The sequence below is a fragment of the Ammospiza caudacuta genome, chromosome 1 (assembly GCF_027887145.1).
Source record: "Ammospiza caudacuta isolate bAmmCau1 chromosome 1, bAmmCau1.pri, whole genome shotgun sequence".
NCBI classification, from domain to species: domain Eukaryota; kingdom Metazoa; phylum Chordata; class Aves; order Passeriformes; family Passerellidae; genus Ammospiza; species Ammospiza caudacuta.
The window spans coordinates 3,587,033-3,613,916 of NC_080593.1; the positions used below are offsets into that span (position 1 = coordinate 3,587,033).

The 26,884-nt window shown below is 39.6% G+C and overlaps 1 protein-coding gene across 1 annotated transcript in view; it reads left to right on the plus strand.

The window, feature by feature from the left end:
- The window catches only part of LOC131566590 (vasoactive intestinal polypeptide receptor 1-like), a 29,967-nt gene extending 15,060 nt beyond the window's left edge, over positions 1-14,907 (plus strand). Inside the window, exons 4-13 of the mRNA XM_058817934.1 lie at positions 653-762; positions 3,014-3,111; positions 5,399-5,531; positions 5,956-6,109; positions 8,236-8,296; positions 9,114-9,183; positions 9,707-9,798; positions 10,457-10,586; positions 11,891-11,932; positions 14,719-14,907. Of these exons, the coding sequence (XP_058673917.1) occupies positions 653-762; positions 3,014-3,111; positions 5,399-5,531; positions 5,956-6,109; positions 8,236-8,296; positions 9,114-9,183; positions 9,707-9,798; positions 10,457-10,586; positions 11,891-11,932; positions 14,719-14,907 (1,079 nt within the window). The remainder of the gene's footprint in view (positions 1-652; positions 763-3,013; positions 3,112-5,398; positions 5,532-5,955; positions 6,110-8,235; positions 8,297-9,113; positions 9,184-9,706; positions 9,799-10,456; positions 10,587-11,890; positions 11,933-14,718) is intronic.
- Positions 14,908-26,884: the final 11,977 nt, after the last annotated feature.

Sequence of the window (26,884 nt, forward strand, 5' to 3'; positions counted from 1 at the left end):
TGATTTACAATGCTCTTATGTCAGTCAGCATTCAATAATTATCCAGATACACATCTTGGCTTGGGGTCAATATTGACACTCTTGTGTTTTGTGTTTTGCTCTACTGAATTATTTAATCCCTTTGGTGATGTAAATACAGTGGAAAAGTGCACCATGCTGCTAAATTTATAAAGGGATATGTCCTAGAATCACTGATTTATAAAACTGTACATTAATTAATATTACAAAGAACATCCTAAGGTCAGCCAGTACAATCTTGCTGTCAGAGCAGGACCAAGATTAAAACTTTTATGGAGCTTCCAGCCTGGAAAAGATGGCTCAGGGCTTTGCCCAAAATCCCAAAATATGTTGTGAATATATAATTTGATTTCCTCTGTGGAAGGAATGAATATGCAGAGTCGATTTCCCATATGAAATGCACAAGTCCCACTGCATCTTGAAATGACTGGGAACATGTCCCTTAATTTTTTTAAAGGATAGATATAGAGAATATTGTCATTCTTACAGCTAATCTCTCTGAACATGACTCAACCTGTAAGTCCCTAACTTAGGAACCAAAGGGGTGATAAGAATTTGTTGCTACTTATCCAAACTTAAAGAACAGCAGCACCAGCACCCAAAATTAATTTTCTGCCGTGTTTTCCCATGGCAGGTTTCCTTCAGAGGAACTGCACACAGGAGGAATATTGGTCAGAGCCATTCCCACCCTACACCATTGCCTGTGGCTTTGATGAAGGTTCCAGTAAAGGACCTGAGGATCAGGTGAGAGTTTCATTTCCTGCTGCTGAACATGTCCTGAGTAACTGAAAATTACCCATTTTCAGTGCTAAACCCAAAAAATTTAGGTATACTTAGGAATTTGTTTAACAAATTAGGTTTAATATAAAGCAAGTGAGCAGCAGTCAGCACTTTCCTCTTCATCCAAAACTCTCCTCTTGGTTAAACTCAAGCTTAGTTCACTGTCCAAACTAAGATTTGGTTCCCTGACAGAGGTGATGTAAATCCTCATCATGGACACATCTCCCAGGGGAACCCTACCCACCTGTCCTCAGGTGTTTTTTTTTGTTTTGTTTTTTTTTTGTTTTTTTTTTTTTTTTTTGGTTTTTTTTTTTTTTTGTTTTTTTTTTTTTCAGGGAAAATTCCTTTGTATCCCTCCTATTTGTATTTTTTTTTCCAGATTTTCTTTGAGTCATAGAAAAAATATTTCTTAACTTTATAGCCTGGTGGTCAACACATACCCTTAGGAGGGAACTCTTGGATGCCACTGATTATTTCCCCACTTTATCTCAGGTATTCAGTGGAGCAGGAAGGGAATATTTTTCCTCTCTGAAAATCATCATTCATGCTCAATTAAGCTTCAGAATTTCTTTCACATCCACATCTTGATATGATTTAAATTTCCACATTCCTCCTCATCCTGCTGGAGTTCATATCTGGAGCTCAATGGCCTTCTATAAATAAGAATATTTGTGCTTTGCACTTTCGGGAAAGAGAAATGTTTTAAACCTTAAATAAATGCTTAGAAAATTTAAATAAAAGCCTTATAGAAAGATGCTGAAAATAATCTGAACAGTTCAGAGGGATGTAAATTCATAAAAGGAGGTGTATTCTGGAGCACACATCTCCAGCCCCCATGGAGTTCTCCCCCAGGGCCAAACTCACTCTCCAGGTGGCTTCTTCAAGCAGTCCCTGGATTATGCTAAACCAGGCATAATTTCTGGCTGGTCTAGCCTAAAATCAAGCAAGGAGCTATATTTATATTTCACAGTGATAGCAGATTTCTGCACAGGGCTGCTGTCTGTTCTCTGGCTGTGTTTAGTTTATTATTCCAGTCAAATCCGCAATGTTTGACTACAAAAGGAAGATAAAATCAGCAATCTTTGCTGCACTGCACACATAGGGAAGTGAGTAAAAATCTCAATTGTGTCCTAGGAGAACCACTTGCTCTGTATTTTGTATGTGCAGTGAGCACTTATGATGTCTTTTGTACTAAATGTTGTTTCTTAATCCATCCTACAAAACCAGATAAAATAATTGAAACACTTTATTATTAAATTAAATAACCTCTTTTCTAATGTTCATCTGTGTTTTGAAAGAGCTGTATAAAAGATCAGGACTATTGCAGAAACACCAGGATGATTCATATCATGTCAGGGTCACAAGATCTCTTTATGGATCTATTTAAAATTTTTAATTTGTTGTCTCAACCTAGAATTGCAGCCTTTTGTATAAACAGATTTGGGATCAGTTAGAGAACAAAGTCTCCACTGGGTTTATAAGGAGGAAATTGGCCTGGGTTCAGAGAATTTAGTGTCTTGGGATTTTAAATAATTAGGTGATCTTGTAGTGAATCAGAATAAAATTTGCATAGCTAAAGCCAAGTAAACAAGCCTTATTTTTTTTTAGAACATAGGATTAGGATTTTTTAGGATATTGGTCTTAATTGAAAACAAGGGAATTATAAAAAAAATTTACAATACACAACGAGGAAGAATTGTCCAGAGAATTAAGGACTGTGAGGTGATTTCCTTGGCTTTTAATTACCTTCACAACCTGATGTAACTCTTTATCAATGTTCCAGCTTCCTCACCAGAAAATTGAGAGTTTTATTTCTCTTTCAGCTATAGCTGTTTATGAAAATCAATACTTATTGAATTTGGCCCAGGTCTAGAGTAACTGCTTCACAAATCTCCCACCAGAACGTTTCAGTGCTCCAGAGATTTTATGTACTGACGTGGGAAAAGGTATTTACATATCACAGTTAATATTTTCCTGTAGAAAATGCTCAGAGGGGTCAGATGAGCCTGTGGAGTGTGAAACTTCTCTCCTGTGTAGGGTTAAGTAGACTCAAAGGAAAACTTTTATTAGTGGTGGAAAATCCTGAAACAGATTCTGAGCATGAAAAACAGAGACTGTGGGACTGAGTGAGGGAAATGTGTGCCAGTGGAATGAGCACCCCAGGATGCATCCAGCACCACCACCTGCATTGGGCTGTGTCTTTTTTCCCCCACAGAAATCCTATTATTCTGCATTTTGGTGCGTCTACACCGCTGGCTATGCAGCATCCGTGACGTCGCTCATTACAGCTCTAATTGTCTTTGCTGCCTTCAGGTAAATATAAATGGGCTTTTTCTCAGCAGGCCTTAAAACAATTTCTCTCAGATCCTGTGTGCTTTTGTTTTGTGGGATTTTTTAATGGTTGTTTTCTAATCATTCTAAGAAATAACTCCTTTGATGGTGGTGGGTCCTTCTCTACTCGTGCTGCAATTTTTTAAATGTTAAAACAAGCAAGCTGGGCAGTCTCTGTTAATCTCCTTAATGACACCCTACAGTGGAAATGCTCTAATTTTAGATCAATTTTAACATTTTTTTGATCATTCCTACAGTGCATGGCAGGACAGACTCTGCAGAAACATTATCTCATGCCCTGTAAACAGAGTTTCCTATATTGTCCATTCCCTCTGTGAAAGGCCATTTCTTCCATAACTGAGAGCTATAAAAAAGAGATTTAATTAAATTTCAATGCCTCATTTGATGATGTTGGTTATTAGGAAGTGGATCTGGGGTTTGGCTGAGGCAGAGCACAGAGAATGTCCCTGACTGGAGTGGGTTGGCAATCTCAAAGGTTGTGGCCTGTGGTGGTGTTCACTGGGGTTTTCAGGTGAGGGAAGAGACAAGAATGTTGACTCCATGTTCAGAAGGCTTGATTTATTATTTTATGATCTATATTACATTAAAACTGTACTAAAAAGAATAGAAGGAAAGGTTTCATCTCAGAAGGCTAGCTATGAATAGAATAGAAAGGAATGTATAACAAAGGTTTGTGTCTCGGACAGAGAGTCCAAGCTAACTGGGCTGGGATTGGCCATTAATTATAAACATCCAAGATGGGTCAATCCCAGATGTTGCATTCCACAGCGGCAGATAATCATTGTTTACATTTTGTTCCTGAGGCCTGTCATCTTCTCAGAAGGAAAAATCCTGAAGAAGGGTTTTTAATGAAAAGATGTCTGCGACAGTGGCCCTTACAGAGGGACCCAGGAGCACGAGGCTGATGTGCCCAAACCTTGAAGAAGATTCCTTCAGCTCAAGGCAAAATGTGCACAGGGCAGTCTAGGGAAAGGGAATCAGAGGAATATTGGGCTGGAAAAGACATTTAAGATCAAGTCCAGCCATTAACCAGCACTGCTGAGTCCATCACTAACCCAGGACCCCAAGCACCACAGCTACCTGTGTTTTAAATTCCCACAGAGCTGGGGACTCAACTGATGCCTAAAGAGGCTGATCTGGAACAGAGGCTGGACAGAGTTAAAGGAATAAAGTAGGGATTTATTAAAAGCCTCAATGGATACACCTTGGGCAGTACAAGAACCTGGCCAAGGCTGGAACCAAGATGGAACCTGGGTCATGAGTTTTCAACTTTTATAAGTTTTGGTCCATTTCCATATTGGGGTTAATTGCCCAATTACAGCTCCAGGTTATGCAGTCCCACCCTCCCAGTTTGCTCTCCTCAATTTGCCGTTTGTACTTTTTGTGCCTGAAGCTGCAGTGGTGTCCTTGGTTCTGGGGCTGGAAAAGGAGTGTTTTGTGTGACTGAACTGTGAGGAGAACTTGCTAAACTCTATATGAAGTTCAGAGTTATACACCAGTGCAGTACAGAATCTGGAAAATATGAAAGCTAAAACTTAAGGCATCACAACCCCTTCCCTGGGCAGCCTGCGCCAGTATTGACAACCCTTTCCATAAAGACATTCTCCCTAATATCCAATGTCAATTTGGGTGACTGCCACAACCTGGGACCTTCTCCTCTTGTCCTGTCCTTGTTACCTGGGGGAAGAGCCCAGCTCGTTCTGGCTGTCCCCTCCTGTCAGGAGCTGTGCAGAGCCACAGGGTCCCTCCTGAGCCTCCTTTTCTCCAGGCTGAGCCCCTTTCCCAGCTCCCTCAGCTGCTTCTCATCAGGTTAATGCAGTTTAGGGCAAATTTTATTCAGTTTTATGCTCTGCAGCCATCCCATACTATGTGCCTGACACCAATTCAATCCTTTCGTTGACCCAAAAGGGGCTGAAAAGCCTGATTCAAGCTTGTTTAACAAAAATGTTATTTAAAATAATTAAGAGGTATTATTATACCCAGCCTAACACTCCCACAGTTACTCTCTGCTTCTGGTATCTCCTTTAAATGTGTGGTGATCCAAGGACAATTAACCTGGAATTTTTATTAGCTGAAGAAGGTAACAGCATCTCTGCTCCCTCGTGTCTCTCTGTCTGCCTCTCAAATAGTGACAGATCATTTATTGCTTGGCAAGATTCCTGCAGTTTCATGTGCTCTGTTTGACTTTTGATGAGACCCTGAGAAACGTCTATCAAAAAACAATTTTTATTTTCTCTTTCCATGCCAGAAAATTCCACTGCACACGGAATTACATCCACATGCACCTGTTTGTCTCCTTTATCTTGAGAGCAGTTGCTGTTTTCACCAAGGATGCTGTTTTGTTTGCAGATGAAACTATGGACCACTGCCTCATGTCCACGGTACTGAACCTCCCCTCTCTCTCACCCTTGGCTGAACATTTAATTCTTCACCTGAAGGCAACAGGGAGATATTTTCATTCTAATTCTCCTATTGCTAAAGCTGAAATCTTTAAGCAAACAATTTTATACAAACCCAAAGACCAAGAGCTAAGGCTGCACTCAGCTTTGACATTTAGGTCTGTCGACTCTAATCAAGCTCTAACAATTTCTACCAGTAAAGAATTTAATCTGTGAGATAAAAACTCACAATATTTCCCTTTCAAAAATCTAAAATAAAGTTAATTTAAATTATGAAGTCCTAAACATAGAGAAATTTTGTTGTTTCTTCATTCTTGTGTGGCAACTTTGAATTTTGCCTGTGTTTCTATAGAAACCAGCCATAACAAGAGTAGACCTAAAAGTTTTTTTCCCTCTCCACTTCCAGGTTGCTTGTAAGGCTGCTGTGGCCTTCTTCCAGTTCAGTATTTTAGCCAATTTCTTCTGGCTTCTCATCGAAGGGATCTACCTGCAAACCCTGCTGCTGCTCACCTTTGTTTCCAACAAGAAGTTTGTGTGGTGTTTCATATTTACTGGCTGGGGTTAGTACTCCCTTTCCTCTCCTCAGTGTTTCTGGTTGCTTGCAGAACTGGATAAAATCTGTGTTTTCAGGTGAAATGAGCCTGTCAAAGGTGACACTTCACAGAGGGAAGTTGCCCTTTCATCCAGTGCTGTTACATTAAAGTCACGTCATTGTATTCCCTTTTACATCTCAGTTATTCCCTTCCAAAGTCACATCATTGTATTCCCTTTTCAGTTATTTGCACCATGGTGGTGAATAATCCAGTCCTCAAGAGGATGAGTGATATGGCTGGATAAAATCCTAGAAATATCTCGAATTCTTCCACTGACTAAAGAAGTTTGGGTGACTAAGTTGCCTTTTGTTTTTAGCAAGCAGAATTTGACAGATTATCTTAAATCCTGTGAGTGCAGGCTTAGGAATCAAACAACTCTGTTTTTCTTATATTTTCAGAGATCTCTTGACTTAAAGGAATCTTTTGAGATGATACAGCAATTGAAGTTATCTCTGGTACTCAGAATAGGAATGTGAAATAAATAGGATTTTTTTCACTGCTCAGAATTGTTGATTGTGACTCTCAGATATTCCCATGACTCACCTTGGCTGGTCTAAAATGCAGGCACCCAAACTGAGTAGTTACAATGACAGTTTTTTGACTTAGAAGTGAAATCCAAATTATCCTGAATAAATATCAATTTATCCTTCTCCTTTAGATTTTTAGACTTTATTTAATGTAATTAAATTTTTTTTGGAGCTATTCCAAATAGGGTTGTCTGAAAGTAGACTCTCAGCCCTTGATTAATCCTGGCCAACTTGAGATAAGAAAGCAAACAACTCAATTAATAATGTGGTAATCCTCATCTCCTTCTGCAATCAGTGGAAGGTGGGAGAAACCTCAGGGATAACTCTCATCTCAGGCGATGTGGAGGGAAATGTTTATTTTCATTAATTAAAAAGCCAGCTTGAATTTAACAAGGTCCCAGCTTAAAAGAGTTGAGCAAAGGGCAAAAGTTTGGAAGGACAAATTCTGAGCCCTTCCCACATGCCTCAAATGATACTTAGAAAGAAATTCCCTATATTTCTATAGAATAATCAGTGAAAATGTCACCTGTTTCACACTAGAGTCCCTTTTGTGGCAGCTTTGAAAGTCACTTGGTCTATGAAAATTCAATTCCACAGGAGGAGAGAAAAAGCAATTTCTGCTTTATAGGCCTTAAAAAACCCCAGTCAAAAATGTAGGACAGAAGGGTAATCAGTGATAAAGCAAGGCTAGAAATCATGGATTCAGTTAAGTTTTCATGGAATTCTTATCAACTGATAGGTCTGGGGTGATTAGAATCTTTAGGAAAAAATTATGAACTCTTCCAGCTGCTGTACAAAGGGTGTTTGTTGGCCACAATCCACAAGATAAAAGAACCCCAGCTAAATAAATGCTTACTCCAGCTTCGTAAGTGCTTGTAATTTCTATCCCAACCTCCAAGTAATTCTTTACATTTATTTCTGAAAAGAAAGTTACACAACATCCCCTCTTCTCCTTTGTTATGATTTCATTCTCCTGCCCTTTTATTCCTTTCTTTTTTTTTCCCTTTCCCTGAACTGCAAATTAAATTCTTCCATGAAGTTATTGAAAATTGTCTGGCCCATAAATTGACCTTTAATCCAACCTGCTGCACTGTGAACCTGTGGTGGTGTTTGCAGGGGTCCCAGGATGAGGGAAGAGAAATCTTGACTCCATGTTTTAGAAGGCCGATTTATTATTTTATGATATATATTATATTAAAAGAAAATTATATACTAAAACTATACTAAAAGAATAGAAGAAAGGATTTCATCAGAAGGCTAGCAAAGAAAGGAAAAGAATGATAATAAAATTTTGTGACTGACCAGAGTCCTGACACAGCTGGGCTGTGATTGGTCATCAGGTAGAAACAATTGACATGGACCAATCCCAGATGCACCTGTTGTATTCCACAGCAGCAGATAATCAATGTTTACATTTCATTTCTGAGGCCTCTCAGCTTCTCAAGAGAAAAAATCATAAGGAAAGGATTTTTCAGAAAATATGTCTGTGACATGAACCTATTGGAATAAGGATTCCATGGGACAGGATTTTCAAACCAATTCTTGTGTTCTTATTGATTTACTCAGGAGCTCCCACTGCTGTGATGTTTGCTTGGGTCCTCACACGAATCCATCAACAGAACACTGGGTAAGTCAGAGCTGGGATAAGGAACACAAAAAATCCTATTTTTTACAGTGTTCTGTTTTTCTGAGGGGGAAAAAAGATGTCTACAGAAAAAGGTAAGGGGAAAAAAACTTTCACGATTCAAAATTGTACCTTTAATTTTTACAGTTTGTACATAAGTGAGAAAATAATTTAAGTCTTGTGATTTTTATGTCTATATGTGGGGTAAGAAAACCTGAGAATATCATATTAACTATTGAAATTTCATTTAAGTTCCCTATTTCCAGTCCTTGAAATAATTGTATTTCAAGAAAATTGCTGTTTCTGTATGAATTCAGCCATAAATAACTAACCCTAATTTCCTCAAACGAGAACTTCCCAAACAATCAACATTGTCTTCAGTAATTTCTTCTTTTGTTTCTATTAAATTATTGTATTTTATTTTCATCTGTATCTTTTAACATGAGCCCCAGATAGAAATATTGTTGCTGTAAACTACCCTGAAGGCTTTCAGATCATTGCACATCAGCTGAAAAAGATTCTATTTTATACCCCCCTGCTCAGAACTCAGGAGAGTTGAATAAGAAGTTGACTTGGTAAGAAGAGCAGGAAAGAAGCTTAAAAATACAAATGTGTTTTTTTACTTAGCTTTGGTTCTTCAATCTGTGATTTTTGCTGATTGGATTTTCTTTAGATTAGACCACAGAGAAACCAAGGACATTTAGACAGCGATATAAACTTAGTGTCCACCACTTTCCTTTCCTGTGGCAGAAGTGCTTTTGTGTGTTATGGGAAGCTCCCATGGGACAGATGAAAAACCTGATTTTGTTTGTTGTTCCAGATGTTGGGATGATGATGAAAATGGAGTGGTGTTATGGATCATCAAAGGCCCCATCTTGCTGACTGTATTAGTAAGGTTTTTTATTTTCCCTTGAGTTTCTGCATGTAGGTAATTTTATCTAGTATGCTTCTAAAATGAGTTGTTTTGTTAGTAACTTAAGACAAAAAAATCTCCCTTATCCACAAATTTTTACCACCTGAATTTAGGGAGGGAGCAATCTGGTTTTTAGGTCTGTATCTGGTATAATCCCTGTCATAAACAATGACGAGAACAGGGGCGGCTTTTTTAGACCATTTAAAATCTAAATTTAAAATTCTGACCAGAAGTACAAGGCATTATTATCAGACATAAAATGATATTAAGATGTGTTGGTCTACAGTAATTCAACATAACTTTCACCATATTTTTTGGGCAATGATATTTTGGTGGGAAATATAATTATTATTTGTAAAGCTATTGATCTGAGCTGAGAAGGGATGAGCGCTGGTTTATAGCACTGCAGCTCCTAAAAGTGGGGATTTTTAGTTATTTGTATCAACTGAAGGCATGTCCTGGTTTGCAGTAAATTCACAGATTTTGTCTTGTCTTTACAGATTAACTTTATTATATTCATTAATGTGATCAGGATTCTAGTCCATAAACTGAAATCCCAGGAGGGAGGAGGGAGCCATTCAAGCCACTTTGTGTGAGTATTTCTGTGTCTTAGGACTGACCTGTTCTAACTGCTGCAAGAAATTTTTTATGGATAGGAGAACAGAGTGTTCTACTCCTCTTCTAATAGAAAAAGAAAAAATGCCAATGTGAACTTTCTTTTTCATCCCAAATATCACATGTCGTTTTTATTTCAGGGCAAGAAGCGTGGCGTGCATATGTCAGGGACAAAGAGAAAAGTAAAATAATAAAGTATAAAACTTCAAAAGCATGAAAGTGTAAACACCAAATGTCAGGTGATTAATCCATCTCATTCCTTGTCCTTTCCACACAGAGAAAGATGCAGTAACAGGATAAAATTCTTCACAGTAACAGGATCAATTAAATAGAGAAAAAAGAAAATAAAATAGATATAAACAAATAAAATATAATAGATATAAATAAATAGAGAAAGATGCAGTTACAGGACTAAGCCTGGTCCTGGCTGTGTACAAACCCCTCACAACCATTGGGGATCCCATCAGTGCAGTCACAAGACCTTTCCATAACTTCTCCAAATTTCTTCATCCAAATGAACGCTGCTGCCTCCATTTGGAGCTGCTCTCTGAATTTTAAAATATTCCTACATACAATTGCTGTCGCTCATTCCCTGTTTCTAACAGTGCACTGTTCTTTAATTCTTGCTTTCCCAGGAGACTTGCAAAGTCCACGTTGCTGTTGATCCCCCTCTTTGGGGTGCACTACATTGTGTTTGCATTTTTCCCTGAGAGCACTGGGCTGGAGGCTCGGCTTTACATTGAGCTGGGCCTGGGCTCATTTCAGGTAAGATGGGCAAAAATTGAGCAGCCCTGAGATGTTGGGGCTGTACCACCCTGTGGTGGTGTTTGAGGGTCCCCAGGATGAGGGAAGAGATGAGAGTCTTGACTCCATGTTTCAGAAGGCTGATTTATTATTTTATGATGTATATTATATTAAAAGAAAATTATATACTAAAACTATACTAAAGAAAGAGAGAGGAGACATCAAAAAGCTAGAAAGGAATGAACAATAAAATCTTGTGACTGACCAGAGTTCTGACACAGCTGGACTGGGATTGGTCATTAAGTAAAAACAATTCACATGCTGGGTAAACAGTTCTCCAAATCACATTCCAGAGGAGCAAAACATGGAGAAGCTGAGGTTTCTCAACTTGCCAGGAGAAGAAATCCTGGCAAAAGGATTTTTCATAAATATGTGAGTGACACCACCCCACTTCAGGCTGGTTATTAGAGCAGGATTTATTAATGCATCCAAATTCAATGCACACATCCCATCTCGCTCCTTCACGAGCTCTTCTGTTGTTTGCTCCCTTATTATTCGAAATCTCTGGGTCAGACTTTGTATGAACAATCACCAAATAAATAAAATATCTATGCTTATTGAATAACAATGACAGAACACTGTGATGACCAGTTTGTGGATTAAGGTGAACTGATTGAAAATGATTTTATATGTAATAATAATAAGAGGGGTGGTGAATAATAAGACATAACCACCTGCTCTGCCCTTACCCTTCAGGAGCAGTGAACCACGTTAATATCTCATTGTTGATTTTGCTGTTCCACTACTCAGAGCATGGATTTGAGAGGGTCAGGGCCTGTGTGGTACATTTTGTACCGAATAGCTGATTTATTTTCCCATCCCCTTTCCCCTGTACCCCACCACAACTTGTCCACATTGACATGTGTTGCAAATGATTCTTCTCCCATGCTTGCCTTATCTGAGGGAGAATTTGTTTGTAGGATACAGTGAACAGCAAGTTTCCCTTTTTTGTCTCTGGACAATAAAGAAATAATATTTATTGTATATAAATAAATAATTTATTGCATATAATATATAAATATATAAATATATAAATATTATTTATTATAATAAATAATAAATATAAAATGTCACAAATCCACTGAAAAATTTAATTCTATTATGAAAACTCAATAAATAGTGTCACACGGCCTGAACTTCAATAGAAAACTGGGAAATCTGCATTCTTTGTTGTCTTACACGCACTGTGAATGAAACTTGATGTCTGTTATTGATTCCAGATTTTAAATCCATGTTTTTTCTCTCCCCTACCCTCCCTGTCCTAGGGTTTTGTTGTTGCTCTCCTGTATTGCTTCTCAAATGCAGAGGTGAGTAACAAGCACATGGGATTATCAAAACCTTTAAAACTCACAGTTCCCTCTCGTTTTTTAATTTCTTTTCCTATTTTCAGAACAGATCTGTCCTTGATCTGCTCCTGAAACCATGACATCCCCATATCTTTTTTTGTCCCTTGGTAGCTTTGTTGACTTTATTTGTGTTCATACAGTTCTGGCAGGAGGACACAAAATAAACTTTGAAGCAATGACCCTTTAAAAAATGGTTGCTGAATTTCCTGTCAGGGCACTTTTCTCCTGATTTATGTTTGATAGCTACCATGATGATAGCTCAATGGAAAACGTGTAGAGCTCCTCACTTTCTCTAGCTTTATTTTCTCCTGGTGACTTTCTTCATTTTCCCCTTCCCTTTCTTTTCCCCTTTTCTCTTTCCTTTCCCCATCTCCCTTTACTTTTTCCCTTTTCCTTTTCCTTTCTTTTCCTTTTCCTTTTCCTTTTCCTTTTCCTTTTCCTTTTCCTTTTCCTTTTCCTTTTCCTTTTCCTTTTCCTTTTCCTTTTCCTTTTCCTTTTCCTTTTCCTTTTCCTTTTCCTTTCCCCTTTCCTCTTCCTTTCCTTTCCTCTTTCTCCTTTGCCTTTCCTATTTCTCTTTTTCCTTTCCCTTTCCCAGGTCTGCTCATGCAATCAAGACTTTTATTCAAATATTTTCTTTCCTGTTTTTATAACATTGGTAGCGTTTGGCTAGACACCCTACAGTAGAATGTAAAAACCTATCATTTATAAACCTCACTAAATTTGATGGCACTTTGCCCCAAAAGAGCAGAACAAACCAAAACTGATGAGAAAATGTAAAACTGCATCTCATCCTCAGAAAAGTCAATAAATGAGTTGAAAATGACACACTAATGGGGCCTCAGTCTCTGCAGTGGATTAAACTTGGACAATTCTCATAGAACATGGAATTATTAATGTTGGAAAAGCCCTCCAGGCCCCAGTTGTGCCCAATGCCCACCTTGTCCCCAGCCCAGAGCACTCAGTGCCACCTCCAGGTGCCACCTACAGGGATGGGCGCTCCAAACCTCCCTGGGCAGCCCCTGCCTAAGCCTGAGCCCCCTTTCCATGGGGAAATTCCTGCTGAGCCTCCCCTGGAACAACCTGAGGCTGTTCCCTCTCCTCCTGTCCCTGTTCCCTGGGAGAAGCGACCAATTCCCACCTACAACCTCATCTCAGGGAGTTGTGGAGACCAAGAAGGTCCCCCCTGAGCCTCCTTTTCTCCAGGCTGAGCCCCTCAGCTGCTCCTCCTGTACAGGATTTACTCTCCAGTCCCTCCATCCCTTCTCTGGAGACACTCCAGCACCTCACAGGAATGGCTAAAAGGAGGTGCAAGAAACTCTACCTGAGAGTAGCTACCTATGAGTAATTCCTAAACTATGTTTGTTACTTAGGAAAACAATTTATTATGGCCATTCTGAGAGAGTGCCTTCAAGACTTAGCTGTGAATACAGAAAGCTCTACTTCCAACCTGCCTTCTGTATCACAGACTTCTTGCCAGCAGCCTTTTAATTGCTTCAACAGCCTTGTAATAGCTTGCATATTGTACCCCACGACACAGAAATGCAGTAGGTATTAAAAACAGGACAGGCAGAGCCTGATCTCTGGCCCCAGGGTGAAGCTGGGTTGGCTTTTGGCTTTTTTCCACATTTCTTAGGGATAACTGCTCCTGGAGCAGCTTGGCCACTCATTACCACTTGGCAGTGCATCTGTTGTGGTTCCTTGCAATCATAAAAACTAATTATTATTTTCTCTCTGTGCGTTTCTTCAGTTTTGAGTGTCTGTGACAGTGTGAGAGACTGTGCTGCTGCCAGGGGAGGTGTTATGAGTAAGGATGAAACTGAGGAGTGCTAGAGGGCCTTGAGTTTGCTAAGAATACGAGATTGGTGGAGGAAATGATACAACTGGAATTATATTCTTTCACCACTTACTAGCTATAAATTCACAGTGTTCATACATTTTCAGTATCTGCACACAACATGCCACAGCAGATCAACTTTTCATGAATGTTCAGTAATTATGCAATGAATACTTCCATCTTCAAAGTTTTTGTTTTCTTATCTTTGAAAATGTTCACAAATTCTTCAGTGAATTTCTATTGCTGTCACAGCCTTTAGTCTCTTTTTCTACTTCAACAGGACCAACATTTGATCCTGAAACCAGACCATTCATATTGCTTTACTTCTGACCACCCTACAGAAAGCAGAGCTTTCTGTATTTTCCTCAAGCAAAACAAAATTGGTTCCAAAAAGCCTTTCACCATGAACACAATCCACTCTCAACATTTTCTGTTCTGAGATCCACTTTGAAACCTTATAACCTGACAATAAATCATATCAAAAATACAGGGTAGAAATTATGATTTTTCAGAAGACATACTGTGGGATTGCACTCAAACAAAACTTTCAAATTACATTTCTGAAGTAGATGACCTTTGATGACCTCTTATTTATTAGATTCTTGGCAGATCCAGAGACCCACCCATGAAATTGTACTCAAGGGTTGTCTGTGTGGTTAACAAGGAAAGTTAAGGCAGAATAGGGGCCTGAATATTGGAAGTGACCTGCCCTGATGGCCAAATGTACCTCTGCATGCCATCCTCTGATTTTTTTGAAATTAAATATGTTTCTTTTCAAAAGGAATAAGGGCAGAGATCAAGTTCTTCAAAAAATGTGTTAAGGCTTAATCCTGGCTTATCTGGGCTAAGTACTCAGGCAGACTTTTGGGCATATCCACTGTTCATTAAGCCTTAATTTTCTCTTTGTTTGTAGGTTCAAACTGAGCTGAAGAAGCAGCTGTGCAGGTGGCAGCACCAGGAGTACCTGACCTTCAGCCACAGGCACGGGGCTCTGTCCAGAGAAACCAGCCCAGTGAACTACGTCACCCAGCTCTCCCTGCTGGACAGGATCAGCCCCAAAAGGGGAACCTCTGTGCTCCAGGATGGTGTCACCACTGTCTGAGGGGCTCCAGCAGCTCCAGTGGCTGGGACTCTGCAATGTTCCACCCATGAGGTGGCCAACTGGGTCCTTTGTGGTCCTTTGTCAGGAGCTCTCACCCCTAATAATGAAGGGATGGGGCTATGTTTGGGCTATGAATGGTTTATTGCTCAGATAAACAACAGTCTCAGAGGCTGTGAGATTTTAGAGGAGCAGGCAGTCAGCCATAGCTCAGAGTAGTGATAATTTCTTTGTTACAAGACAATATAGAATTTTCTAATCCAATAGACAGTTGTTACAAGTTTTATTTTGCTTTTTTGATCTTTACTTACTTCTCCTGAACTGCAGATGCTTTTATCCAATGGCTTCTGTCACACACACATCAGCTTGTTATAACTTCTAAACTCTTAGTTTATCCTATACAACCACAGCCCTACATTATAAACCCTTCACCATCTTATCAATACAGTTTTTTACTTAAGGCGTATTTTTACTTACAACTATAGAAACATAAGTTTATGATTTTTCTAATAATGTTTATGATTTTTCTACTTAATGTCTGTGTACTTTATTTTTACATAAACACAGCCATCCATTCACTCTCTGAGTCCCAGTATCAATTCAGCTTTAAAAACCCTGTATTCCAGTCCCTCAGTTTGCCCTGATCTTGGTTAATTATTTAGGTCAGCAAATATTTGACTGCTGGAAATCTCTTTACTGATTTTAGGTGCTTCATCTCTAGTCCTATTAGAGCAGAGATTAATTGTCCAGGCTTCTATAAATGATTCTAATAAGTTATTTATTAATTAGGCATTTAACCCATCTGTTCCAATGCCATATGTTTCTTGTTATGAGTAATTTTGTCTATTCTGACCTTCTTATCAACTTTACTTGTAACCTCTGTTCCTGTGTTTTGTTGCTGAGCATAGTAATGAGAATTTGTATCCAAAATGTATGATGTACATCTATAAAATCCAAGTGGCAATTACAGCCGTTGTGACTTGTACATTTACTTCATGTCAGTTTGGATATTTCATTTGAGTTTGTACATTTAATTTGTGTCAGTTTGAACGTTTCATTCGAGGCTTTATAAAATAAAAGGTTAATAATCCTGGGGAGTGCTAAAATTTCTTGCAGAAATATTTGATTTGGGCTGTGAAGAGAACCCTGATCCCTTTTTGGTGACACACCTGAGTTCGAGGGGGCGGATTTAATGAGTCGGGAACGCTTCAGGGGTATTTTGCTTTTTGGAAAGTTCGAGAAAGCAGCAGAATTGCTCCAAGCCGTGTTTAGCTGTGCTGTGTGTTCCGTGTGGAGCCACTGCCACCTCCTGGAGCTGGATGTGTGCAGCCACAAAACCAAGCAGCGCTCCCGAAGCTCTCCTGAGTGAGTTTTGTACCACTCCCAAAGGGCAGCTGCGAGACACAATTAAATTACATCAGCTGCTTTCTCCTCTTATAATCCCCTGGTGTCTTCTGCAGAGTTTAGCTCTACAGGTATTATTTTTAAAGCCCTTTACAAATATATGACCCCCTGAAAAGGCCAAAACCTACTTTTTCCAGCTGTTTTTTTATGGTGTTGCAGCAAAACCAGTTTGTTAACTGAAATTTCTGAGTAGATTTCAAACTCTGATAATTTCAGCATTTTTTAAAGGAATTTTTGATTGATTGGGCTCTAAATTAAAATAAATCCTTCCAGCAGGCAGCTTTATCTATTTTGCACATTGAGAGCTTCCCTGAGGCTGCCTAACTCACCCAGAGCAAGAATTATTTGAGTATCTGAGGAGGATTTGTTCAATTGCAGAAAATACAGCTGAATTCAAGGCAGTTGCTCCTTGACTAAATGAAGTTTTCCTCATTGAAATCAGGTGTGTGGGGTTTGGAGCAAATGTGGTTTTGTGTGGTATTTTGTCTTTGAAATAGTGAATATTTACACAGGGCTTGTAGGGTGGCTGAAATACTTTGGAGGTGCTTTTTCTTTCTCTGTTTAAAAACATCACTTAGACTACATAAAACATTTAGAAATTAGAGTTTTTGCAGACTCCCTGTTTGTTGTTTTTTTTTTTTTTTTTTTTAATTTGATTTCTGTGATTAGGGAGACATTGAGTGGTGCAGCTATTCTGCACATGGTGGGAAGGGGAGACACATCCTGTGCCCCATTTTCCAGAACTCAAAAAAAAAAAAAAAAAAAAGGGCTGAGGCTGCCTCAGGTCACAGAGGAAATCCATGTGAAGGGCATTTACCGTGGTTTGAAATGTAGCAAAAATAAAAATATGTAGATCTGTCCTGTCCTTCCCCATTCCCGACCTGCCCATGGCTCCCTTTGCTCCCTGTCCTGCCTCAGTGATGCTGTGGGGTGGTGATCTCCAGCCCTGCTGCTCCCTGGCACATCTCTGACCTCAGTTTCACTAAAGGTGTGTCCATCTTCCCATCACAGCTCCAAACACCTGTACTTGGGCCCAACAATGAGGTAAATATGCAGTCTGTGTGGGGGATCCATGAGGAGCAGGCAAAGGTTGGTGGGAACTGATGGAGGAAGATGGGGGAAGTATCAGAAATAGTTCATCTTCTGTGGAATCCTCTGTTTCAGGAGTTTGAATGGAATTCACAGAATTCCCAGAATGACCAGGTTGGGAGAGACCTTCAAGAACATCGAGTCCAACCCAATCTCAAAACTTCAACCAAACCCTGGCACCCAGTGCCACATCCAGGCTGTGTTAAACACACCCAGGGATGGGGACTGCACCACCTCCCCGGGCAGCCATTCCAGAACTTTATCACCCTTTCTGTGAAAACTTTTTCCTGATGTCCAACCGAAATTTCCGTTGGTGAGCTTGAGGCTGAGTCCTCTGGTTCTGCTTTAAAAATTTTGACTTGCTGCTTTAAAAATTACCCTGATGATCGAACTTTTCAAGTTTGCTTTGTCTATAAAATAAAAGAAGCCTTGAAGCACATTTGGTGCTACAGGGATCTATTTCTACTTTTAGCTACATCTTTGTTTGAGGACAACAGAATTTCTGCTCCTGTTTACACCCTGTAGGAATAATATTTAGTCCCCTGTGGATCAAAGCCAGAGGGTTGATCAACAGGGGACTAAATATTTAGAGAGTTTTTAGAGAGTGTGTTCCATTTGTTTTGGTGATCTTGGCCCACAGTCCTGCCTGATAATGATGCAGGGAGATAAACAGCAGTGGTTTATGGAGAAAGAACACTGCATGGCAAAGATTTCACCCCTGGTTGATCCAGGAGTGACTTTGCCAGAAGATTCCAGGGTCTCCTTCCCATGAAGAAGCCAGTGAACCCTTTTAGCCCAAAGAGGTTCTGCTTCAGGAAAAGAATACACTACCCTGTAAGTTCACAGACAAAAAGTTCTCTTTGGTGCATTTTTATATCGGAACAGACTTTTACAAAATGATAATACATTTATTGTGTCATCTACAGCAGTATACATGTTAAAAACAATTTCTCAAAACACAAAAAAGGTTAGAAAGCAGCAGTTGATATCTGTGTTTCCACCTCATAACAAAGCTGAATAACCCCAGATCCCATTACCAATGAAACCAATTTTGACCAAAAAAGGTCAGTATTAGACCCAACAGGCCAGTAACTTTGTACCTTGACACAGTCAAAAGCCAAAATACAGCTTTCCATCCAACAACTTGGTTCTTCTCAGAGCTATAGCAGGTTGCATTGCCACTAAATTGACAAGGAGAAGGGAAAGAGAATGAACACACCAAATATTTGTTTTTTTACAGATTATACTGATACACAAAGGCCTCTTGAGACTTCTCTGCAAGCACAAAGTCCATTGGGAAAGGCATATGCAGAAGCCTAGGTAATTTCAGACACTGAAGAGTGTCATATCACACAGTGTCATATCACACAGTAATTCTTCACATGGATGAATTCCCCAAAAGAAAGCCAATGGGAAATTGCAGTTTGAATCATAAGAAGGTGAAAGACCATGAGGTTCAAAACATTGTTCAAGCTCTGCTGGTGTGCTTTCATACACAAAGAACAATGTGTATTTAGCTGAACTTAGCTCTTTAGTACAGATATACACGGAGCATCATCAACATCAGAGCATCCTCAGCTGCTGCTGCATCCTCCATATCCTCCTACCTGGTTCTTAAATGCAATTCTGAGCTGGTTGCATGTGCCTGACTGCTAAAATCAGAGGGTAAAATCCTTTCTGTTATATTTTTTTTACTGCATGTGCACTGCTACTATGTTTTGTTTCTGGACACAGAAGTGCTGGTTGTGTGGACAGAATCTGACAGGGAGAACAAAGCATCCTAAAACCCTCCATAAGAGCTCCTAACTCTTTACCAGGCATCCACCTCCCCCAAATCTGGTTGGTAATACCCAACAGGAGCCACTTTTCAAGACCATCATTTCTCAGCACGCATGAGACAAAACAATAGTGATTGGGCAAAGTTGCCAGGGAAAATTAATTTCTATCTCGGCCTCCCCAGGGTCAGCATCTGTCTCTAGTCTGGTCAGGGAGATGTCCTGGAGGAGAGAAACAGCCAATTGCAAAGTGTGAATTATCTCACCCTGGAGCAGACATTAAAATTTTTTGATGCTTGTCCTCTGAAATTGCTCATTTCTCTCTAGTGACCAAAAAGGCAAGGTGCAGAAACCAGATTAAAGGAAGAAATCTTCCCTTTTGGTGTCTAAGTGATGTGGGTGTGTCCTTAGACTTCTGCTCAAGATCTCTTCCAGAGGTTTGGCTCTGAGCCAGAACAACTCATGCCAGCAGTGCCAGATGTTGAAAGGGGCACATCTGATACAGCCCTTAATATTCAACTGCTAAGGAAGAAAACTACTTAAGAACAGATATTTGGCTGTATTCTTGCATTATGTTTTCACAGCTGCAGAAAAAGAGTCTAAGGAACCACTGAGATGATAAAGTCTGAGTTTAGACTGAATCCCACTATGTGAATTTATCTATTTCCTAGATATCCACAGATATGACTTAGGAGCTACAGCAGACACTAAACTTGCCAGGCAGGATCCCATGTGGTGTCCGAAATCCTGTTCTCACCAAGCCTTTAGACCTCCCATGCTGTGGTCACAGAAAAACAATATTAATAATATGAGCTCACCTTGCTCTGGGACCTTGCCCCATGAGAAAGATCTCAGAACAAAAGAGAAGGTCTGGTATTGTGAAATCACATAATTATGGGGAAAATTCTAATTTATTGAATTTTTTAGGTTTTTGATTGTGGAATCACATAATATTATGGGGAAAATCTTAATTTAATGAATTTTCTAGGTTTTTGATCAGTGGGAGCCTTTGTATAAATACAGAAAGGGCTAAAGCTCTTCAATAGCCTTAAAGAATCTATTGCTATACAAAAAATGAACTTAATTTCCTTAAGAATCATCTATGGACAGTTAAAAAATAATCTCTGGGCTCTGATGCCTCCAACTAAATAAATTTCACAGACTGAAAACTTCTGACATGGGCAATTGTTTCTGAAACACTCTTGACACCCAAGTTCAGATACCAAGGCAAGTAAAGCCAATTAAATTAATGGGCTTTGCATTAATTTTATTCAAAGCCAATTAAACTAATGGCGTTTGCATTTCTTTTGTTGCTACTGTTTGTTAAATTCACTGTGAACAATTTTTTTTTTCTGCTATAACTCTGAAATTTTGATATCTAATTTCTGTCAGGACTGGGCTGGAAAAATAGTGTAAAGTTGGATATTTGTATGGTTCACAGGTCAGATGTAGTAGAGATTTAGTAGCAGTGTCAGACAAAAGCACTGAAACCTCCCAAACTGACACCATCAGCATATTTCAACCTATTTTAATCATGATTTCCTGCAGCATTTTGACTGAATGTGTGTCACATCTATTGGTTTGGAAAAGCTTCCCTTGCACGATTATAACTGAAAACAGAAAAGCAAAATATTGGAGTTATTTTCCTTTTAGGTTTGGCTGAACAAAAATTGCTCAAACCCCAAATCTCATTTATACATTTTCAAGAACTGCAAATATTTATCTTAATTTTTATTTTTCTTTTCTTATTTCCTTTTCCCCCAGGATGCTTGGCCAGCTGCTTCCAGGTAATTTTCCTGCTATTTTTAACAAATCCATGTCTGCCTGTATTTGGTTCTTTGCACTGGTTTTGCTGCCCAAATTTGGATTAGAGCTGAGAGAAACGCAGCTTAATAGCACGATTGTTTTTAGTCTTATCTTGCAGCTGTATGATCAAAGGCAAACTGGAGACTTCATCTGAAATAAAGCTGTTTATATCTCAGGAAAAGAGAAGGAAACTGGAGGCAAGATCAGTATGACAAGGAATGCAAGTGAGCCAGGAGTTAGTTCAACTCCAGGTTCAGATAAAGGATTTTAACTGCCAAAAAAGTTTTAAAGTAACTTTCCAATGGGAAGAGAAGGTGAAAAAACTGTGCTGAATTTTGAATTTTAAAAGGAGAGCTGATCAGTTTAGGAATGGGAGTAAAATAATATGAAAGTAATGCCAATTAAAGAGGTTCCTTCATTTTGAGTGAATATGTTTTGTTCTTGGTCATTTTTGCTTTGCCTATTTTTAATTACTGGTTTCTTCTGTCTGTGGGGCTTTTGGAAAAAACCTGAATTTTTGAGCTGACCAGAGGTTCCTTCATATGCAAGCACTGGATCTGTCCTGCTATGCAGAAGTGGAATTTCATTCACCTTTGACATGAAAATATTATGAAAAGCCACAATTTTAATAATAAATAGGCAAGGCAAATTATGGCAACGAATCCTTGGAGGATCGGAGTCTCACAGTCAGGTTTTTAGCACGAGTCCAAGCAACGCTCTCTTGTGTCCCATTCTGGTCCTCAAAATGCAAGAAAGTGGCCAGACTGGAGAAGGTCACAAGGAGAACCATGAATATCATCAGAGGATGGACAATGGGGGCAGTGAAGAAAAACTAAAGAGAATTTCTCCCTGGAGAAAAGAAGCCTCAGTGGCCACCTCACCAAAAAGAGTGGTCAGAAAGAGGATGAAAGTTCTCTTTTCCACAAGGATCCACATGGAGAATACAAGGGCGACAAGCTGCACCAGGAGAGGGATCATCTTGATATAAGAAAGGAATTTTTTTAGAGTGGGAACATCCATTCATGGGAAGAACCTCCCCAGAGATGAGGTGTGGTCCCCATCAAGGGAGGCTTTCAAGAGGTGACTGGGCAGGGTGTGGGATAAACTCATCCTGGCTCCCTTTCTCATGAAAGGTTGGACCAAATTTGTCATTCAAGGTCACCTCCAGCCTTGGTTGTTGGTTCTATGAACTTCATTCCCATTGATGATGGAGAGAATCCAGGGAGAGTCATCTCTGCAAAGGGAAACTCAAATTATCACTTCATGGGCACTTCTGGTTGTTATTTAGCCTTGTCATTGCACTGTTCTTAAGGTGCAATGAGAGACAGATGCTGAAAGGGAGCAGCCAAACACCCAATAAAGTGTCTGGATTTAACTTCCAAACTGCATTTTCCTCTGGACTCACCTACCTTCATCCCTTCTCCCACCGCCCCATTTTAATACCTGGTTTTCAAATGCAAATATTTAAATAATGCAGAGGAACTTGAGTGTTTTTCCTCTATGGTCAAAACTTCCCAAAACTAAGCATTTAAGGTTCTTTCCCTGGGCTCTGAGTTCCAGAAATACTAAAAGTGACAGGAAAAGGAGGTGACATCACCATGCAGCAATGGAACAGCCTCATCCTCTACAATCTAGGTTGTAGTTTTCATTTTTGGGATGTGAATTGTCCTGCAGTACGAGCACTCCACACTGACAAGTCAATAATCAAAAACAGTGGTTAGATACAGTAAATAGTCACAAAACCTGCAGCACAAAAAAGTTTTCTGTACATTTATAAAAGCAAAATAAGAAAATTAGACAGGAAATACATTATGGACATGGTAGAAAAAATGGCTCAAGGAGCACTGCACACTTTTTTTTTTTGTTTGTTTTGTTTTAATTGTGTACTGTTTTTAATAACACAGCCTTTCTAGCTCCAAAATATATTTCACAGTGAAAAAAATCAAACAAAGCACTGTTACACTCGGTTGATATTTACACACACAGAGAAGCAAACTGCCCGTTGGATTCTTCCCTCCTGAAACAAGTGGAAAATCAGCCCCTGTGGGGTGGCCACGCCTGGCCAGCACCTGCAGCTTACATTCAACAGAGAGATTTGTGGAGAGCTCATTTGTGCCATGGCATCAGAGTCTGGATCCCATAACTGTGCCCACATCCAGTGTGACCTGTCCCTTCCAGGGACACTGGGAAAGTTCCAGTGACTCAGGAAAAGCCAAATCTGCCAGTGCATCGACACTTTTATTCAGAGAAATAAAATCGTAATAGGTTTTGCTTTTATTTTTTTTTTAATTTTTTTTTTTGTGTAATATATTTTCTATTTAATATGTTGAAGATCCCATTTCTTCTGCTAAATTCATTGCTGGTGAACAGATTCAATTTTTCTACTGAACAAGAAACACAATGTCTACAACAATAGAAATTTCCCCTCCACTGCTCTCCAAACTCCTGAGCATTGGCTCAAGGAATTAAGGAGCAAATCCAATTTTTCACAATTTTTCCATCCTTGGACTCTCTATGCGGGACCATCAAAAACTAATGGTAATAGCAATGTGCTGAGGCCAAATCCCGGTTCCAGGTGAAGCAGTTTATTCTTACAATAACAGCAGTTTTTTCTGTACTGATTTAATTTAGCTGAGGACCTGGTCTCCAGTGTGCAGGGTCAGAGGGTGGTTTTGGTGATGTGGACATTTGCCCACAAGGCACTGGACTGAGATCCACCAACTCAAACTGCAGAGCACTCTAGGATGGCCAGGAAAACACAAAACCCAGATGTAAGCTCAGAATAATTTCAAAAACAGCAAAAAAAAAAAAAAAAAAGATCCAAACAGCTTCTTGTTCTGGGCTGAAACAAGAAAAAGTTTCCAGCTAGAGGCAGATATTTGACATCTTTTTCTCCACAATTCTAATTTAATAATGTTTGAAAACTGGCTAATGGCCATTCATGCAAAAATAGCTTCTTTTTATTTTTCTTTTAATAATACATTTACAGTGTTGGCAATATAATCCTTGTGAAAACCCATCCTACAGAAAATTGTCAAATATGCATTTACCTGATAAATCTGCCTTTTGCCAAATTTTTCTGGACAGCAGAAGTACCTGATTCACAAAGAAACATTCTAAAATAGCATTAAGAAGCATCTGAAGAAAGACAAAGGGCCAATCTATCAGTTAAAAACACTTTGACTTTTGCAGAGAGCTGGGAAGAGGGAAACAAATTCTGCTCTCAGAGCAGCAAATCAGTGCCGCAGACTTGGGGGAAAAAAAGGTGTTTGGATCATATAAATCCCATTTATGAACCTGGAGTGCAATGGAAGTGGTTTCAGCTGTTTTGCTGGTCCTCGGTGCCACGGCAGATTTCACATGACAGGGCTGTCCCCATCTCCTAAGAGCATGATCCTGTACCAATATGACCTCAAAAAACATTTCTGTCTGTTTTGAATTAAATTTACATTCATTTAGATGGCTCCAGCCAAGAGCAGAATATTCCCATAAAGGTTTATATAAGTGTTAAGTATTATTATAATTATTATTTCTTTCACAACTTTCTGAGACCTTTCTTTTTTTCTCCTTTTAAAAATAAGTAAACTAGGATTATCTTTAAAAATCTCTGCTTAAAATGACATCAAAACTCTTTTTTTCTTTTGTACTTAAACTAACAAAAACCAGTGAAATTAAAAGCTCACACTCAGCTGACACTAATATTCCAAGTATTTCACTTTTTTTTCTGTTTTTTAGTTTATGATCATGTCAACTAACACCAAAGAACAAGCCTGAATTTTGAATTTCCTGGTTACTATTAGTTTCAGTTCAAAAATTCACATTTAAAATGCCATTTTCATCTTTGTTTGTAATATATGCATACACATACACGCACATATATATATATTTGATATATATATATATATATTTCTCAGTTCATAAATTCATAAATCCAAGGTGAAGGGAGCGCTAGGACGGCCCTCCAGGCCTTTCTTTTTTGCGCTGTATAAAGATTCTTAAGAATTGACATCATCGACATTGGGTTGAAGTAGATTTGTAGCAGTCGTGGCTTTAACTACAAGGCAAAGGTTGAAAGAACATTCAAGTTCCTCTCTAAGAAAAGCAGTAAGACCATTGGTGGTGAAACAAACAGAATATCCCAAGAGAGAGAGAGAGAACTGCCAGGTGTGGGAAGTCATCCAAAGTCTTTATCCTTTCCTTCTGTGCCATCCTAGTTTTCGGTTTAGTTGGTTTTATTCCTCACCAAATGCAGGTGATTTTTTTTTTTTACCTTCCAGGGTGAGCCCACCAGGTCCTTCTCGTGCCTCTTTGCTCTGGCAGGGGAAGAGTCAGCACTCAGAAGTCAACCAGGTTGCAAAAGCACGGCACTCTGTGTGACAGCACTGTCCCCAAAGCCACCAATGCCATGTGTGGCCACTGGAGCGGAAGGTTTGAGATCATCTGGAGGGAAAGGCCACCCTGGAACTGACTCTTGCTCTTAAGGTGGGAGGGGAGGGACAGTTATTTGTGATATAAAGAGTCCAAATGATCAATCTATCAATCGATGCCAAAAATAGAGCTATATCTCAACTGCATGGCCCTTTTAGAAAATTCACAGCTTAGCGAGAACAGAAAGCATTGCTGGGAGCGTCCCTGGGTATGGTAAGCACAGCGGACCCCACTGCTCTTGCCTGAAGTTCCTGCACTGATGTGCAGTTTGTTGTTGGCACAGCTGTTTCTCTAAATCCATCGAGGATGTCTGAATCCAGCCATGAGCTCAATTTTCTGCAGATCCTCCTGAATCAAGCTGGATTGATCAACCCAAGCATGTTAGCTCCATCTAAGACTCCAAAGAGAAACACTGCGGGAATTCACGTGCCAAAAGACAAGGACAGGCTAAGACATGTCGGACTAGGGAAAAACAAAAAATAGGCAAATCAACCCAAAATGGAAACCAAGTGGAAAAATTACTCCATTCACAGAGTAGGATCAGTTTGGCAGCCAAGGATCACAACTGCACAGCAATCACTTGTACTTTGGACGGACACGGATTACTCGCAGATGCTCTGAAATGGGAATAGTTGAGTGGGTGGGTTTGGCCTCTCGTTTGTCTTTTAAACATTCTCCATTAATGGCCTTGAGTAGAGCTGGGTATTTACAGTGACTGTTAAAAAGAGATATTTACACATTTCCTTTGTTTTTTCACCTCTGGGGAGGACAGGAGAGGAGAGGAGAAAAGAGAAGGAAAGGAGAAGGAAGGGAAAAATGAAAGGAGAAAGAAAAGGAAAAAGGAAACAAAAAGGAAAACAGAAAAGGAAAGGAAAAAGGAGAAGAAAGGAGAAGGAAAGGAGAAAAGAAAAAGGAAAGGGAAGGGAAAGGAAAAAGGAAAGGAAAAAGGAGAGGAGAGGAGAGGAGAGGAGAGGAGAGGAGAGAGAGAGGAGAGGAGAGGAGAGGAGAGGAGAGGAGAGGAGAGGAGAGGAGAGGAGAGGAGAGGAGAGGAGAGGAGAGGAGAGGAGAGGAGAGGAGAGGAGAGGAGAGGAGAGGAGAGGAGAGGAGAGGAGAGGAGAGGAGAGGAGAGGAGAGGAGAGGAGAGGAGAGGAGAGGAGAGGAGAGGAGAGGAGAGGAGAGGAGAGGAGAGGAGAGGAGAGGAGAAGGAAAGGAAAGGAAAGGAAAGAAGGAAAGGAAAGGAAAGGAAAGGAAAGGAAAGGAAAGGAAAGGAAAGGAAAGGAAAGGAAAGGAAAGGAAAGGAAAGGAAAGGAAAGGAAAGGAAAGGAAAGGAAAGGAAAGGAAAGGAAAGGAAAGGAAAGGAAAGGGAAAGGAAAGGAAAGGAAAGGAAAGGAAAGGAAAGAAAGGAAAGGAAAGGAAAGGAAAGGAAAGGAAAGGAAGGAAAGGAAAGGAAAGGAAAGGAAAGGAAAGGAAAGAAAGGA